This window comes from Mercenaria mercenaria, unplaced genomic scaffold (assembly GCF_021730395.1).
Source record: "Mercenaria mercenaria strain notata unplaced genomic scaffold, MADL_Memer_1 contig_729, whole genome shotgun sequence".
In the NCBI taxonomy this organism is placed as follows: domain Eukaryota; kingdom Metazoa; phylum Mollusca; class Bivalvia; order Venerida; family Veneridae; genus Mercenaria; species Mercenaria mercenaria.
Window position 1 is genome coordinate 26835 of NW_026463625.1, and position 19789 is coordinate 46623.

The 19789-nt window shown below is 34.2% G+C and overlaps 1 protein-coding gene across 1 annotated transcript in view; it reads right to left on the reverse strand.

The window, feature by feature from the left end:
- The window catches only part of LOC128554766 (uncharacterized), a 48654-nt gene that overhangs the window by 12008 nt on the left and 16857 nt on the right, over nucleotides 1-19789 (reverse strand). The window contains exons 7-13 of the mRNA XM_053536074.1: nucleotides 19178-19441; nucleotides 18745-18995; nucleotides 17923-18073; nucleotides 16625-16786; nucleotides 14666-14902; nucleotides 13958-14120; nucleotides 13524-13624 (exon numbers count right to left, since the gene is read on the reverse strand). Of these exons, the coding sequence (XP_053392049.1) occupies nucleotides 13524-13624; nucleotides 13958-14120; nucleotides 14666-14902; nucleotides 16625-16786; nucleotides 17923-18073; nucleotides 18745-18995; nucleotides 19178-19441 (1329 nt within the window). The remainder of the gene's footprint in view (nucleotides 1-13523; nucleotides 13625-13957; nucleotides 14121-14665; nucleotides 14903-16624; nucleotides 16787-17922; nucleotides 18074-18744; nucleotides 18996-19177; nucleotides 19442-19789) is intronic.

Consider the following 19789-nt stretch of genomic DNA (forward strand, 5'->3'; position numbering starts at 1 on the left):
ATATAATACTTTAAAAAAAAAAAATAGCATGAAAACCCGTTTTACATAGACTTAAAAGTTGTAAGATAATAATTGAAATTTTTTTTTTTTTTTTCCCTTCATACGACCTGATATTTGGCAGAGAAAAATTTTTTCTTAGACGAGGCAAGAGATTTTTGAAATTTTTGAAAAGTGCCTCTAAAAAAAAAAGGTTTTTTTTGTCAGATTACCAGTACCCATTTTAAAAAATAAAAGATTGAATATTAATTTTTATTAAGCTTTCAAATTTCCTTTTTAATCGATGAATGAACGTGGTGCCCCTTTTCATTTTAAAGCTAGCCTGGGTCCCTTCCTTTTACGAAAAAAAATTTCTACCAGGAGTTGTTTTTGTCCTTTAAACTTTAATCTCGTTTAAACCCATGGTATTATAAAATTTTTTGCACGATATTTTTTTTTTTTTTCAAACACTTCAACATAAAATTTGTGCTAAATCCTTGTAGATATCGGGAAAAAAATAATAAATAATAGTTAAATGATTTGTTGTGAAGAAAAAATCAATCGAATAATAAAGAATGAATGAAAGAATACTTAAAAGGCTTTCGAATTTTTTTTTTTATTAAGATTAAAATTAAATGCCTTTTTTACGCTTTGAATTTTTAAAGAATAAAAGCACCCCTGTTTCCCATTAAATTTAAATATATTTATGGGCTGGTTTGCACAAAAAAAAAATTTATTAAAAATTAAAAAATAAAATAAATAAATCTTTCCGTGACTTCCTTCCCTCTGAAAAATTCAAAACAATTATCGCGTGCGGTTTGAGCCGATTTTACGTTCGGGGTATAGAACGCGCGAAGGTGACGAAACGTGTTTTACTGATTGGGTACCTAATATTATGATTTAAAAATCCCCTTAATTTTTGTAATTTTTGTTAATTGGCTTCATCGAGTTTTTTGAATTGTATTTGGAGGTAGAAAAAGTTTGAAATTGTCAACGGGTTCAGATTTGGTCATGGCTATCTAAAACTGTTTAGTTAATAGCTCAAATTTTTACAATTAATGTTCAGTAAAAAAGTTCGGGGGAAAATTATATTACGTTTTTTTTTGTGAGATGGGTAAATCGGTAAATGCTTATATCTTGATTTATGAAGACACTATTTTCTTTGCCCAATTTTTTTGAGGTTTTCGTTAAATTTTAACAAAATTTGTTTTTACTAAAACAGTGTCACGCAATACGTTACCACGGTTATCATTGCTTTAAAAATAATAAATTTATTTATCGCTATTTTTATCTTTATAAATTTTATTTTTTTCTTAAAAATTTATTTTTTTTTAGCTTGTGATGGTATTTTTTTCTTTTTGTTAGAATTTTTAATAATTGATTTTTTTCAACGGGGAAAAGAAACTTTTAATAAATGGACCCTAAAAATCACGGTGCGTTTGACAAAAAAGTGAAATTTGCAAAAAATTTAGTATAATTGATAGATAAAAATAAATAAGAAATTTATATTAATATTTTATCGCTATTTATGTTTGGACATTTAAAAAAGAATTTTTGGAAAAATACAAATTTCACTGTGTAGGCAAAACTAAGGGCCTAATCCCCGAGAAATAAAATAGTCCCAAAGGTATACTACGTGGAATGGGGGGGGAATAGGAAACATTTTTTTTCACGTGCACCGTGTTAGCACCAATTTGCACATGTAGAACCCCCGTGCGAATGTGTTTTTATTAAAACCCTGCGCACTAATAATATTTTGTAACACGTTCGCTGTGATGCTACCTTTTGCAGTTTTTAGCTGACACTTTTTAAGTGAATATTACCAAGAAATAATGAATACAGCCTTTTTTTTTATAACAAAAAACACTTACTTCGTAAAAACAGCTAACTATAATAACACTTCCTAGAAAGAATCCATTTTGAAAATTTCAGATCTTTCCGCTTTTTTTATTGAACCTAACACTGCGCACGTGTTAGTTATCACATGGGGACTGGGAGTAAATGCTGTCACTTCGCAGTGATGTTATCACCCCCCACGTGTGAATTTCCACATACCCCGTGGTAGCTAACACGTCGCACAAAAAATAAAATATTTTGAGAAAGGGGTTTGTTCGAACTTTGGACGCAACAATTATAAAAGATTTTTTTGTCTGTAAAAAAAATTAAATTGATTTCATAAGTAAAATACAATCATGTCTTATATATTTTTCGTAAAAAAATTTAAAAGGATTAGTTCCTCTTTTTTTTTTTATAAAAATTTTTCATTTTATGGGGGGGGGGGGGACAAGCGTTGGAAATGTGCAGAAAAAAGTTAATTTTCTTCATTAGATTTTTTTAAAAGGCGATGAAACGGGTTTTATTTTTCCTAAAATAATAGGGGTAATTGTTTTTTTTTCTTTTTCAACGGTATTTAGTTAAATTTTTAAAAAAAATCGGAAGCGCTAGATAAATATAGTTCATTATGTTTTTTTTAAAATTTTACTGTTTTGGTCCCTAAGTTTTTCGTTTCCTGTATAATATTAAAACTTTTTTCTTCAATATTGGCTTCATTCTCATACACGTACAAATTTGAAAACATCAAAACTTTTTACCTTTGAAAAAGGCCCGGGAATATAATTTTCCTACACATATTGATTGCATCCCCTATTTTTTTAAATAATAATTTTTTTAAACCCCGTATTTTCCGGATATACGGGAGATATACGGAGTTGTATACCAAATATACGGAAATGTCCCCTATTTTCGAAAAATACAAATTTTTTAAAATCCCGTATTTCCGGGATATACGGGAAATTCGGGGGTTGTTACGAAGAAAAATAAAGGGAAAATTTTAAACCCTGTATTTTCAAAAATAAAACTAACATCCCCCCTTACCAGAAATACGGAAAAATACGGGTTGTATACAAAAAAATACGGGGAAATATAAGTCCCGGATTTTTAAAAAATAAAATTATTTAAATCCCCTATTTCTGATATACGGAAATATACGGAGTTGTACACCAAGATAAGGGCTATACGTGCCGTATTTTCGAAAAATACAAATATTTAAATCCCTATTTCCGGCATATAGGGAATATACGGGTTGTAAACGAAAAAATCGGAATTTAATCCTGTATTTTCGAAATATACAAATATCATATCCCCTTATCCGAAAATCGGGAAATAACGGGGGTTTATAGAAAAATACGGGAAAAAATACTCCCTTTTTGTATATACGGATTTTTGTATTCCCCCTACACCCCATTCGGGAATATACGGTGTTTTTTACGTCGAATAACCCTTTTTAGAATTTCCCCTATTTCAAAAATATAGGGGTATCGTTAAATATGAATTCGATTTCAAGTTACGGAAATCCGATTTTTTAGTAACGGGCTTTTAAATTACAAGCCCCCTCACCCCTATTTTTTGTTTTCCCCATTTCTTCCCCTATAGGGGAAAATACGGGTCCCGTACACTCCCCTTTATTAAATTTTTTTTCAGTCAGATGTATCCTTTCGTTTGTTTCCACAGAAAGTTTTTTTTTTTCATACAAAAAATTTGTAACTCTATGAATATTGACTTTCCTTTCTGTTGTTGGGTTCCATCATGCTTCCCGTTGAATAGTAAATGTGGGAGCCAAAACAGGTTCCCACGAAAGTTTTAAAAAATTATTACAATATTTTATGGGACAGGGATTCATCTGAAAACAAAACCCCGACCGTAATCGTAGATTGGCTCCGTCCCAACTACTTATTAATTTTTCAAAAGGGTTTTGTCAGAAAATTTGACCTCTTTTTCTAAGTTTAAATTTTGCAAAATTTTAATGCAAAAGTCATAAACTCCCCCAAAAGTATTCGATCGAGTATTTGACGATTTCTATCTATGAGTATGTATAAAAAATGGGTCAAAGCGTTAATTAGCATTAAAGATTTATTTTTTTGAAACCGGTGACGAGGCTGCTGCATATACCCCTATGCTATTACCCACGTTTACTAAGGAAAAACGTTTGGTTTGAAATAAGACGATGATTACAACATTGTTTGTACTGTTGCAAAAAAAATTAATTTTTAAATTACCTTTCGTGTTTCAAGAGCAAAGACTGTCAAAAAAAGTAACGCGGGAGGCCCTTTTACAGTACGTCATGTAAACATCAAAAGGGAAAAAGTCCAAATTTATTAGTTAATTCCATATGCGATACTATCGTGAATTAATTCAATTTCAATTAAAGCATGACATTTAAGCAAAATTGAAGTTTGTGAATTGTCCCTTAAAAGTTTTTCGTTAAACGCCGAAAATTTTGTAATCCCTAAAGGGCCCTTCTGCCTGATCACTTTTACGCACAACAATTTTTTTGTGAAAAAAAAATTTCTGAAATTTACATTTTTTGTCTTACTTTTTGACCGCAACCCTAAAAAAAAATTGACCAAACTGACTTTTATGTGTATTGGCCTTGTAAAATATTATGGTTTTTTTCATAATCACGTTTTTTCCCTCTATGAAAAGATGAGTTGTATGAAAAAAAGAGAAATAAAATTACCGAAATGATCGACTCTAACAGGGCCTTTTTATCAAATTTATTTAAAAAAAGATGCTCGCAGTAAGTAAAATTTTTTTATCTGGAGGTTTTGGTCCAATTTTTAAAAAAAATGTTGGTGCAGACCTGTCGATTTTTCATGACCCCCCTAAAAAAAATTTTTTTTCTGTCTTCTGTCCGGGTTTTAGGTAAAAGTTGGCATTTTTTTCGAATACCTCAAAGAGAGTTAATCATTTCAAAAGGGTTTCATTCCAAATTGGGAAAATTTTTCATAAAACCCCGCAAATTAGTAAAAAAAAGCATAAAGTCGATTTTTTTCTATAGAATTACCTTAAGGGGGACTTAATATGTTGTTTTCAGAAATTGGTTCTAATGAAAAAGAAAAACTCAACAGCTTGCCCATCTGAAAACAAAGAAAATGTTGCCGACTCGTTTGGTTGAAACTTTTTTTGGGTAATCACGCCTATTTTATTTAACTTAACTATAAAATGAATATTTGTATCATTCATAGTATGGTAACATTAGAATAGTCCGGATTGCACACAAACTATGAACAATTTTTATCTAGACAATTTGTAATAGAATCAATGTAGAATACATTTCACAAAAAATACAATGCAAATACAGAACATTTGTGTCTACCGCACATATAAAAATATATACTAGGGTTGTTAAATAAATACGTAGACTGGCTCTACAACTTTGTCCCAGTTTTTGCATTTTGTATAACTGTTACCGTTCTAACAAGTAACATGTAAGACAGCAACTGTAATCATTAAAATAGAATGACTTAACTCGAGGTTAAAACTAGAGGTTATTTGATATTTTTAGCAACGCGCTGGCTTGCCGGGGTCTATGTATTTGGTGTATTAGATATAAACTCATCCATAACCGCAAATGTAAATTTTATAAATGTCTGCAGTAGGAAATCACCTCAACACCGCAAAACCACTTAAAAACATTTAATTGATCTATCCTAAAAGTAATATAAAGCGTTCATATGAGTTTAAAAAGAAGAATCTTTTGTCTTTATGACATAAAAATGACATCACAATAACATCTAGAAATCTAAGCAAAAATTAAGTGTGCAAGAACTTTGGAAAACACCGACAGAAACTTTTGAATAACTGTAGAAAACAACAGTTTTAGCTGACCTATCTTGAAAGATATCTCAGTCATACATTAGCATTAATTTCAACAAGGCAGTCTGAAGGACAGCTAAATCCCCCGCCACTGATATGGATAGTGAAAGAGTAAACCTTTGATTTTAGCTGTGACCTTGACCTTGAACTGACATGCTTGACTCATGAATTCTGAACAACGTCTTGATGAGGTGATCATTTGACCCAAGTTTCATGAAAATCCTTCAAGGGGTTTAGGAGATACAGAGCTGAAACCTTTGACCTTCAGTTGTGACCTTGACCTTGAGTTGACATGGCTGACTCATGAGTTCTTGATGAGGTGATCATTTGACCCAAGTTTGATGAAAATCCTTCAAGGGGTTTAGGAGATATAGAGCGGACACAAAATGGAAGGCTCAAACCTTCGACCCTTAGTTGTGACCTTGACCTTGAGCTGGCATGGTTGACTCATAATTTCCTTCAAGGGGTTTAGCAAACACGAAATGGAAGGCTCAAACCTTTGACCTTCAGTTGTGACCTTGACCTTGAGCCGACATGGCTGACTCATAAGTTCTGCACATCGCCTTGATGAGGTGATCGTTTGACCCAAGTTTGATGAAAATCCTTCAAGGAGTTTAGGAGATAAAGAGCGGACACAAAATGGAAGGCTAAAACCTTTGACCCTAAGTTGTGACCTTGACCTTGAGCCGGCATGACTGACTCATGGGTTCTACACATCGTCTTGATGAGGTGATCATTTGACCCAAGTTTGAAAAAATTCCTTCAAGGGGTTTAGGAGATATAGAGCGGACACAAAATGGAAGGCTCAAACTTTTGACCTTGAGTTGTGACCTTGACCTTGAACCGACAAGGCTGACTCATGGGTTCTGCATATCGTCTTGATGAGGTGATCATTTGATCCAAGTTTCATGAAAATCCTTCAAGGGGTTTAGGAGATACAGAGCTGAAACCTTTGACCTTCAGTTGTGACCTTGACCTTGAGTTGACATGGCTGACTCATGAGTTCTTGATGAGGTGATCATTTGACCCAAGTTTGATGAAAATCCTTCAAGGGGTTTAGGAGATATAGAGCGGACACAAAATGGAAGGCTCAAACCTTCGACCCTTATTTGTAACCTTGACCTTGAGCTGGCATGGTTGACTCATAATTTCCTTCAAGGGGTTTAGCGGACACGAAATGGAAGGCTCAAACCTTTGACCTTCAGTTGTGACTTTGACCTTGAGCCGACATGGCTGACTCATGGGTTCTGCACATCGTCTTGATGAGGTGATCATTTGACCCAAGTTTGATAAAATTCCTTCAAGGGGTTTAGGAGATAAAGAGCGAACACCAAATGGAAGGCTCAAACCTTTGACCTTGAGTTGTTACCTTGACCTTGAGCCGACAAGGCTGACCCATGGGTTCTGCACATCGTCTTGATGAGGTGATCATTTGACCCAAGTATCATGAAAATCCTTCAAGGAGTTTAGAAGATACAGAGCGGACACAAAATGGAAGGCTCAAAACTTTTGACCCTAAGTTGTGACCTTGACCTTGAGCCGGCATGGCTGACTCATGGGTTCTACATATCGTCTTGATGAGGTGATCATTTAACCCAAGTTTTATAAAATTCCTTCAAGGGGTTTATGAGATATAAAGCGGACACAAAATGGCAGGCTCAAACTTTTGACCTTTCGTTGTGACCTTGACCTTGAACCGACAAGGCTGACTCATGGATAGTGAAAGAGTAAACCTTTGATTTTAGCTGTGACCTTGACCTTGAACTGACATGCTTGACTCATGAATTCTGCACAACGTCTTGATGAGGTGATCATTTGACCAAAGTTTCATGAAAATCCTTCAAGGGGTTTAGGAGATACAGAGCTGAAACCTTTGACCTTCAGTTGTGACCTTGACCTTGAGTTGACATGGCTGACTCATGAGTTCTTGATGAGGTGATCATTTGACCCAAGTTTCATGAAAATCCTTCAAGGGGTTTAGGAGATATGGACCGGACACGATTTTGTTACGGACGGAAGGACAGACGGAAGGACGGACGGAGACCATTCCTATAATCCCTCCGCCACGGCGGGGGATTAATAACTTGATAAGGAATAACACAACACTTAATACAAGTGTTCTATGATTTCCAGAAAAATTAAACATTTTTACTTTAACCAAGATTGTATCTTCTCGAAAATGATGGTTCTTATTCTTCAAATGATTCACAGACGTTGTTCAGTATACTTATATTAAACATAAAGTACTGACGAAACAGCTGACGTGGGCCCAATACGTATCCCTTACTTAAACAAATGACCACAGCACAAACATCGTGCATGGTAATAATTTCAGACATGGTACAGAACAGAACAGAACAAAAGTTTATTCAGTAATTTGTACATATAGTACCTCATTACATAATATACATTGACATATAAGATATGATCATGTGACAAAGTTGTTGAAAATTTAAAATTTAAAATGGAGAACGGATCGTAACGGGCCGTAACCGGCGGCTCCTTTTACCCTAAGACACCCCAGAGCACCTAAAAACACCCAAAAAACAACAACCACCATGTCACCCAGCATCAAAATAATCATTTAATTTGATACTGTGAGTAGGTAACTATATAACATATTACATGATAACTCAAGGGGAACAACCCAAAACCGCTTAACTGTAAATATAGGTGTTGCAGTTATTTCCCTCTCATTTGGCTCGATTAAAGTAGTTGTCATTTGACAGACAAACAAACCTAAAAATGTACACTGGGGGGTCCCGGAGCAAAAAGACTCCCGGACCATAACGGTCTTAAAAATAAAGATGATGATGTTATGAAGAAACACAAAAAACATTACAATAACAACACCAGTGATTGCTATTCAATGTTAATATGGTAACCTAAACTGTCTGAAGAATGAACTATGTATAATTCACTATGACAAAAAATAACGAGTTGTTAGTACTGCTGATATTAATGTTTCCATGCAGGTATAATTGTCACTGCTTTTATGCAATGTGGGATGAGCACAATTAATAATTTCAATTACCCGTAGACACTGGAGACAATCATATCAACACTACAAATAGAGCTGCTTTTGAGAAAAGGGAATGTCTCCCACAACTGCCTAAACTTCTAAATTGCAAATCAGTCTTTATATACTGTTTACTCAGTACAATTCAAGGGCCCGAACTTCAAAATGCCTGGACCGCTTTGGCTCATTATCGAACTTGTCCGAGGTCTTATGATCAAGCACATTTTGTACAAATTTGGCGAAGATTGTATTAGAAATGTTCGATTTGGTCGATTAAAAATTCTGGCGAAATCCTGGATAAGATTAAAATTAATAATTACAAGGTATCTACAGTCAGTACATACAATTTTTCTACTTTGTATACCACTTTACCACATAACTTAATAAACGACAAACTAACTGCCCTAATTCAAAAGACTTTTGCCAGAGAGAATGCTACATTTCTCGCTTGCAGTTTTGATAAAGTTTTTTTACTAGCAATATTCTTAAACATTATACAATGTAGACCTGTGACGAAGTTTGTAAAGCCCTTTCCTTTTTACTGAACAACATTTATATCAGGTTTGGGAATGCAGTTTTTAGACAAGTAGTTGGTATTCCCATGGGAACAAATTGAGCACCCCTTGTCACAGATTTGTTTTTATATTGTTATGAAAGAGACTTTATGTTGATCTTTTCTCCAGATACGCAGGCAGATATTATAACTGCATTTAATAATACATCACGCTATCTGGATGATATTCTTAATATGGATAATCCGTTTTTTTGGTCAACTGGTGGGTACTATTTATCCTAGGGAGCTTCAGTTAATTAAAACTAACAATTCGGATACTGATGCTTCGTTTTTAGATTTACATCTCTCTATTAATGACAATATTATACATACCAAAATTGTAGAAAAGAGGGATGATTTTAACTTTAGTATTGTAAATTTTCCCCATTTGGATGGGGATGTACCTCAGGCTACATCTTATTAGGTATATATTTCTCAATTAATTCGGTTTGCCAGAGCGTGTAGTCATGTCAAGCATTTCAATGAACGAAATCTATATATTACAAGTAAACTTCTTTAGCAAGAATACCGTTATTACAAATTGCGTAAATATTTTGCTAAATTTTACTATCGTAATTCTGATTTAGTTTTAAAATTCAATAGTAATTTAAAGACACTTCTGCGAGAAGGTATTTCTAAACCTGTTTTTTATGGGGATGTGGTTTACAAACTTCGAAAGATCTTGGGTCATGGTAATTTTCCAAATGTATTTGGTAAAATTATAAAACGTTTTATTAAAAGAGGTTACGACCCAACTGTTTTGAGACATACCGCATGTTTAGTGTTCAACCCGTTTACAGTTGGACACTACGCTTCCCTCTTTGATTGTGTCTGACGGAAGAGGGGGAGGACTCTATGATAAGCAGTTTTTAAATTCTACCAGGACTGAACTGTTTTGATATCTGTCTTCTGGCCTGTTTCGTCGGGCCCTTAAGGGTGTTTCTCTTGTTGCTCTGTCTTCTGAAAAGGCATTGAGTACATACGTTTTTGGTTCTAAAGGTTTGCTTTTTATATTTTTATACACGAGCATTTTTGTGTTTTACATGCCATGCCTTTTTGTTTCCATTACGTGAATTAAAGATTCACCTGGAGGGGATTACTTTTATTTACATTGTCCCGTGTCTTTGGAACATGGTGGGGGTAAGAGTGAGGTTGGGTGCGCACCATAAACCGGTTTAAGCTCTCCAGTGATGTTTTTGCCACTGACCGTTCCAAGGCGGTGCCCCACTGTGTTCCTTTGTTTGTTCGTTTTGTCCTCGTGTGTAGGCTTTGTGTATGTGTGTGTGTTCCTTTGTTTGTTCGTTTTGTCATCGTGTGTTGGCTTTGTGTGTGTGCACGTGTATGTGTGTGTGTTTGTGATGTGCACGTTTGCTTGCTGTAGGTTTCGTTTTGAGGAGGCTGCAATTTTGGTACGTGGCATTCCCTGTTTGATATTTGTCTTTGTTTTTTAGAGTGCGGACAATAGCAAATAGACCGATTTTTCGGTAACTCAAGGGCCGTAACTCCAAAATGCCTGAACTGATTTGGCTAGTTATCCAACTTGGCTATGGTCAAACACATTTGTTCAAGTTTGGTGGAGATAGGATGATAAATGTTCAATAGAGTGCGGACAAGAGCAAAAAGACCGATTTTTCGGTAAATCAAGGGCCGTTACTCCAAAATGCCTGGACCAATTTGGCTAATTATTAAACTTGGCCGAGGTTTATGGTCAAACACATTTTGTTTAAGTTTGGTGAAGATCGGATGAGAAATATTTGACTTAGAGTGCGGACAAGAGTAGAACGGCCGATTTTTTGGTAACTAAAGGGCCGTAACTTTAATATGCCTGGACCGATTTGGCTAGTTATCGGACTTGGCCGAGGTCTTATGGTCAAACACATTTTTCAAGTTTGGTGAAGATCGGATGAGAAATGTTTGACTTAGAGTGCGGACAAGCTTTGTGACAGACAGACACATACACACTGGAGTAAAGCAATATGTCTCCCACACTGTATGGTGGGAGATATAATGAACATGTTGCCCCTTATTATCTAAGTAACATATTATTCCTTTTATCGCTTGCTAGTCTGATATATCTACATAAACCTAATTGAACAGATTTTTTAGTACATTGCAATAGTTCGACAAATTTATGCATATTTGGTCTTTCATAGTAGTACTTTTGTATACATTTGCTACGATATTCGTTATAAAAGTTACATTTCAAAATAAAATGAAACTCGCCCTCAATATCGTGCACATTACAAAGTTGACAAATTCTTTGGTTTCTCTCCGATCTATCCCTACCATATCATCCGCAAATAATAATAATATGACACAAATTTCATATAAAGAAAATCCAGAATTTATATCGTTCTGTAAATACAGTTCCAAATCTTCTAAGAATAGAGCAAACAGAGCTGGAGAGTTATTTTGACCTTGACGTAAGCCCACTGATATGTTGAAAAAATCAGATAAACTATTACAATGTCTTACACAAGATTTGACAACATGGTGCATGGCTTTAAAAATCCTCAACAGTTTGCCATCTATGCCTAATTTAAAAAGCTTATACCACAGATCATTACGGTAAACTGAATCAAACGCCTTTTTTCAGGTCAATAAATGCACAAGGTTATCTTAATTTTTGTGACAAAACATGTTCAACTATACTATGTAAAACAAAAATCGCGTCTACTGTACTACAGCCTTTGCGGAAACCAAACTGGGCATCCGACAAAATATTGTACTTATCAAACCATCTCTCCACTCTATGCGTCAATATACTAGTGAATAATTTACCAAAATTACTAAGTAGGGTTATGCCCCTGTAATTGTCTGGAGCTCTGACATCTCCTTTTTTGTATATCGGTACAATATAACCATATGACCATGATTCAGGAAAATGTCCCAATTTGAAAACTATATTAAACATATCTGTTAAATGGCCAACTAATATGTCAATAGAAACAATAAAATATTCGTTCAGTAAATTATCACTAGGACATGATGCCTTATTTCTGTTTAGGCGTTTAACAGCATCTCTTACTTCAACAGAGGTAATAGGAATGTTTAACTCATCAAAAATAGGGTCATTTACATTACAGTCATCTTTCGAATTAAAATCTTCTGCTTCATTGACTACTGTTGTCCTTCAAACATTTTAGAAAAATACTCATGAAATTCATTTACATTTATATCAGCACCCGACACTAAAGTTTTCTTTTAGAAGTGTTTCTAAAAGTCCTTAGGCTTACTTTTCTTCAGTTCAGCCAACTCCTTAGATTTTTGAATTTTGCGTGCTCGTTTCTTTAATTTAATAATACATTTGTGTTCCTTTTTTTTGCATATGACATTAAGTTTCAAAATGATACAAATTTATGACACCTTTGTCGGCTAGTTTTGAAATTTCGGCATTAGTCTACGAATTTTGTGAACGGCCCTCGTATATAACAGTAAAAGAAAAGAAGGGAGCATTTTTGCGATTACTTACCTCTATATATGATAAAATAGATGTAAAACATTAAGTTAAGCTAAAAGGCATAAATGCAAAGGGAGATGATGACAGTTACCAACAAATCTTATTCTTCTAGAAACAGTACGTTAAGGAATAATTAATGTTGATTTCTAAAACGAATACATTTGTACATAATTCAAAGTATTCAATGCTAGTAATTGCAAAATATAAATAGACCAACCTGCTTTCTAGAATTTATAAACAACATTGATAAATTGTAACATATCGGAGCCACGTGAGTCACTGAGATCTCTCGGTAGGGAAGAGACCAAATAAAAAGAATTAAAGGGAGATAATAAAAGTTTAATAAGCTTGCGAGTTTTAATTTATTTATTTATTTATTTTCCTGGATTTAACGTCGCAACGACTCAATTATAGGTCATATGATGACTTTCCAGGTTTAATGGTGGAGGAAGACCCCAGGTGCCCCTCTGTGAATTATTTCATCATAAGCGGGCACCTGGGTAGAACCACCGACCTTCCATTAGCCAGCTGGATGGCTTCCTCACATGAAGCATTTAACGCCCCGAGTGAGGCTCGAGCCCACATCAATGAGGGGCAAGTGATTCGTCAGTGACCTAAACCACTCGGCCAAGGAGGCCCCCTTGCGGGTTTTGGGAAAAATGTCATTATAAATATAAACACGAAAGTATCCAGCTTTCACGTTAACACATTGGACATATAAACAGTATTAGAACTTCATAAGACTTTTGTGAAATACCTGAAAGTTCTGTCAGCTTACAATTATCGTATGCTTATGTTTTTAACACATAAATTTTAAAACATATGACAATGGTGACATTTCTAGTTTACAATCTACTTACACATGTTATTTGGTAGGAACAAGTCAAAAACGCACAAGGGATACTTGATATCAAGGCAGTCATAGGGGAGCATATTGTTTCTATCCGTCTTAACAATGTTCCTGAATAAAACAGTATCAAGATCATGTATGTATATTGTAAATAATGGATTGGAACTATTTGAATAACTTAAGATTGAATCAATTACTTATTCCATTCGATGATATTTAATATCACAATGCATTATATCGTTTAAGCACTACACAAGATAGCAGGCTCATACCTAACCAACGGAATTTCTACACAACGTAATTCATAAATATAAGTTATCACTGAGTGTTATACTTTGAGACTTTAAACTTTTGAGAAGACACCTCCAGTGTTCTTGTAAATACAAAAGCTGCTGATCGCGATGTACTTAGAACATGAAATTGAATTTTCTCCTATGCACCTACCTATATCCTTTCTCAAGTAAAGTTTTAGTCACTTTCACAAGGAAATCTGCTGGAACAGGAGGCTTATAGTTTGCGAGTAAATGAAATACTGATTCGCCCGCAGTGCTCATGTCAGACCAACTTGAAGATTGCCGCGGAAATACCTCAAGGAGTGAAGTCCTTCCTGTAAAAGTAAAAACGAAAAAATGATAAATTCTCAAAGTTTTGTTCTAAATCTTTTGCCTAACAGACTGGACGGTAAATCATCAGTAATATCAATCAAAATGCATGTATACGGTGAAAGACAGTATGAAAGGTTGTTACAGAATAAGTCCCAAAAATCGAAAAAATAACCAACACGATTTTTATTATTAGTGTAACATTTTTGTCTTTGATCACAAAAGGTGGGTATATGTACCATTTTGAGTTTCAAATGCATATGTTCCGTTTTACATCGAACATATTATATATTTTAAGATAACATTAAGTTTTGCAAATGATATGTTTTATACAGATATTCCCAAAATTAATGAACACATTATAGGTAACATCATACGTTACAATGGTGATCTCATTACAGCTTAACTAGAATACTAGCTTCGCTTATGAATGGAAGAAATAGTATTTTGTAAAGCATATCCATGCGCAATGTTTCCTTTCTATCAAAGTAGACTTGCTATTTAAAGGAATTCAAAATAATCATAAAAATCTATGATAACAAAAAATAACCTGTTTGTAAGACAAATCTTGCAACAGCGTGTAACGGACAGTCTCTGCCATTTACTGCAAAATTTTTCAACGTCTGTTCGCCCCCATGTGAGTAAACTGCGAATAGGACAGCATCCAACCAATGAACAATATCTTTCCCGTCATGCTGATTCAAGTACTTGAAAATAGTCCAAGTTTCTATATCAGCGGTAGAAATCTTGCCAGCCACACCAGAACAGAACTGATCTATACAATCAGCTGAAAAGGAGAAATAAAATCATAGAATGACTCAGGCTTTTGGGTGATCTGCAGTTTACAAAACCAAATGGATTACAACGTTTATACTGAAAAAAAACTAAATGAAAATCAGTCGTACATTTTCTATGGAAACGGATACTTAAATACCCCATAAGTTTTATATTTGGTCTTACGTACATCAAACCTCACGACATTTGGTTGATTAGATTTTTATATCTCGCAATTCTCTGTCATAGGAAAGATGCAAAGCTGGCCTTATGCAGATCAAAACCTAATAGAAAAAGAAATGCTTCGTAGTTGAAAATCGTAACACTTAACACGCATGTTTCACTTAACATATGAGCTGGCAAGACGTCATCATACAGAGCAGGCCGCCTATCCCGCTAAGTACTAGGAGTACTTGGCAATACTCCCTATCGATTTACTACCTGTCTTGTTAAAGGTAACATTATTTGAAACTTTTCACTTTTCCTATATTCTGTCAAAGACCTGTTGAAGGAATATCAAATACAGTAAATTCTCTATTAGAAATGTATTGTTGTTTTTTATCACAATTTGTAATTACCCTCCTTCATCCACCTTGCCCCTTCAACTCCTCCTTTTACTTCATAAAGTACTTTAAAAGCTTCCAGTTTTACATTTACATTTGATAGATATCGAGGTATTTAATCACTCTGTACCAATCAATCTGAACCAAACCACCACAAGTTTTATAACTGGATGTACCCCTTCGGATTTTATTTTTATATAGGTAAATGGCAGGTTACACACCTGCATTTCTAGTAAATTTCGGCTGAACATATAATTGTCCATGCAAATCTTTAACAAATATAAAACAGTTGTTTTTATATTCCTGTTATTCCTCAGTCAAAATTAGTTCATCAAAATGCATATGTATTACATACAGAATATTAGGTTACTCTCTTTAAATTTTTATTTAATAGGTGAGGCGAAGAAAATATAAAAGTCAAGGCTTCAGCCGAGACTTTTAATTTTCACTAGACGAACCTAATTGATTTAAATTTATAAAGACCGTGACCTTATATTCTATTTATCCTACCTTCTGGTTTAAATATATTTTAATTAAGTTTTACCGCAAACTCGGTATGGGTCGTCTTATATTTAAACATTAATACGCCCTCAAAAATACACACAGATACTGCATTGGATTTGCACTTTAAAATCTCAAAATAAAAGCGAAAAACAAAGACTAACATTTTTTTGTTGTATCCGACCACAACAAATTCGGGACTCATTTTAATCTGATTTTACAGTTAGAGTAACTGAAAATATTTTTTCTTGAGTCAAAAATGACCCCAACTTTTCTTTTGATTTTTATTCAGCAATGACTACATTCTTCAAATAAATACAAATCATAGATATTTAACATTGGTCCTGATGTGTGTTGCGGCTATTGGAAATACGTCAACTTCATACAGAATAAAGAAGAACAGCTTTCAGTGTGTTGTAACCTATAGTTGAGTCATATTTCATTTCCTAACCGGTTGGGCAACCAGGACAGAAAAAAATAACAATACTTCCAGTGAACATTTAACATAAAGCGCACATTGAATATAAAGAAATGTAAATGGCAAGTACAATGTACAAATGTGAAATAAACTTATTAAGACACAGAATCAACGCAAATCATTTATTTAAATCATAAAATACAAACCAGTAAATATGTAATTAAGTTGTATAAATAAGATAATTCAGTATTACCTGTAAACAATTCGCAACATCTACAAGCATCCAAATTTGAGCCAAGTATCAAGTATGCTATTGATTTCCATTCTGCTTTTTTACTGAGTTGTGTCAGAACAGATGGCCAGATAGAAGTTTCTACTTTGAACAACATCTCGTAGCAGGTTTTGATGTCGTTACCTGGAAAATGTTACGGTATTTTGAATCATTTAATTTTAACAAAGCTCATAAAATGAATATCATTATCTTTTATGTAGAAATTTTCACAAATATTTAAATTTAATCGTATGTTTACATCAAATTAAGTTGTATTGTATATAACGCTACACTAGTTTTACGTAGAAATTCGATGGTGATCACCACACTTTCAAATATAAAGTAACATCGAAACTAAACTTTTTAGGTTTGTGGATATGCTGGGGAAATTGCACGCTCGTTTGTACGGCTACGCTTTGCCGTGATTTGCCAGGTATATTTCTCTCGACTTATATAGGGTTCGGGTTATATGGGTCATATTTATAAGTTATATTGTTGTTGAGCCGCCACGGATGAGATCTGATTGAAAGGGTGTTACTGAAACTGACATGTTCGCGTTCGCGTTCGCTAACGGATGTCGGGCGTGCTGTTTAGGGGTACGAACTATGGTTGTGTATACATGGCCAGAGCGTAAATTGGTGTTTCCTCATAACGTTTTTTGTCTTCATTATGCCTGATGAAATAATGCCCTGGCCGGAGGGGCACTCTGGGGATTTCCGCTACCACGGAAATCTGGAAAGTCGCCATATGAACTATAACTTTGTTGGTGTAACCAAACAAAAACAAATATAATGCAATACAATTGTAATGACGTAAGAGTCTTTGATACAGCATGAAACGGACTGCTTCCCTTGCGACTTAGGGTGCATGGGGGTCAAATGGGCTGTCTTGATATGAGCACATAAATGAATGATATTGCGTGTTTGTTTTTGTTTTAAAAAAATAAGAAACAGAAAAGACAAAATTAAAAGAAGTATGTAGCACTAAGCGGAAAGTGGCAAGATGCTAGGGGTATGGGGTTGCCTGGAAATAAAACAAGGCTGTAATTATCACTTTTAGATTTATAATAATCAAGATTTGTATGATGTGATATGTCGATGAAGGAAACATATAGATAAATTGAAAGATAACGGCAAATATCAAATAAAATGAAGTATACTTATATAAGTACACTTTTTGCACCTAATTAATGACTCAGAGAGCCTCTTATATACATAATCTAATTTTAAGATGTACTAATGTGCATTCTGGGTTTTAGCAATACATACATAAACCCTTACTTGAAAGATTGTCTATAATCGTTGTAGCTTCGATGAGAAGAGTTATTGTATCTGCGTCGTCTTTCGACTTCAAACATCCATCAATAAAAGTAATAAATGCGTCTTTTGCAGATCCTAAACACAAAAGAGCTTTTCCATTCCGGTAGTACCCCTGTACAAAACAGATTAAATGATTCACCAATGTCGTCGGTGAAGAAATCTATATAACAAATTACGCAAAGGCAAAGTATTGTAGGTTCAAGAAGGTACTTAGAAGCATGCAAGATCCAAATTTATTTAGTTTGTATCTTGCTTCCTGTGAGAGAAATTGCAAATGCTTTGGCAAGCTGAGAACTAGTGTTGTTTTGAGCTGCTAAAAAGAAATTTTATATGTACATATATGACTTTCGAGTTCTTCGTGGTTCAATTGTTTATAATTATGTTTTTTAGACTGCCAACTTGACTTTTTTAATTTTGATGAATAATCAAAGGGTAAGAACTCAATGCAAAATCATCCGATCGGAACATGAACACATACACGCATCTCCTCTTGGGGGTGGAGCTTGCTATATAGTTTAAAAGAATTTCAGCCAATGGTTGCTGAGGAATACCCCGGACAAAGAATGGTACTATAGTGTACTGATATTGGACAATCAGAGGGCAATAACTCCGTGAAAAGTCGTCAAACCGGTATGTTCCTTCCGTATTAGAACATCTGTCGATCTTTCATTAATTCTTGACGATATATTTTAAAAGAATACATCAAATATATAAATGTGTATTTCATATGTATAAATCTTATATTTCAATTTTTTATCCAAGTTTATAAAAAGATGTACTTACTTTTGAGTATTCAGGGTCTGAGTTTACAGCAGCAATAGCATTAGCAAGGGCGCCTTCAAATTCATTCATTTGGTGCAGTACATTGGACTTATTGCTATATAGTATAGCGGCTTCTTTGTACAACTCTGGAGACTGTTGAGCAACGTCAAGTGCCTCGTCATACATTTGCAACGCTTTAGTATATTCTTTGCTCTTTTTTGCCTTGTTTCCTTCAGTCTTAAATGCTTCCAATGTTTCACGAAGTTCTTGCACTACAGTAATACAATTCTCTTTCAGTTATAAATCCGTAAGACTAAGCATTTTTCAGATTTACTACTTAGTATTAAACTAAAGTGTAATTCAAAATTGTTATCATAATTCTATTCTATATGCTACGTTAGAATATCGACTTCTGTTGGATGAGATATGATAAGTAATGAGAAATTGAAAGTACCTGATACTGAGTTTTGTTTCAGCAATGAAAACAGTTTGCTCTGCTTGCTGATAAAGTCGATAGGCTTTTTATCGTTTTTGTTTTGGATAGAAGCGTCACAGTTGTTTTTAAGCAATAGAGTTAATACAGCCTCGCAAAAATCTTCGTTGACCTCTGATTTTGCTACGATGTGGATAGCTGTGTTCCCATGTTCATCTTTGGAGTTCATCATTTCTGGATCGTCCTTGTAGTTTTCAAGAACATGTCTTAGAAGTCTAACTGAACCTACAAGAATAAATATAGGCGTTTGTAAAACTGAGAACGATTGTGTTATATTTCACCCTAAATATTGGATAAAATATACTTATTCATGATTTAGGTAATTCACGAGTTCCATAGTCATAATTGTGTTACTGACTATAAGAACGAGACTGACTGAGAAAATGGGTCCAGATGAGGAATTTTGACATTTTCAGGTTTTTGCATTTAGAAAGTATATTCATTCAGAAATAAATCCTGTAAATTTCAGATGAAAGTCTTCAAAATTGTCAATTTTATGACATATTTCGTAACATAGATATCAAAAATAAAAACAGTACATTTCAGTTATCCTTTCTTTCTAGTTTATTTCAC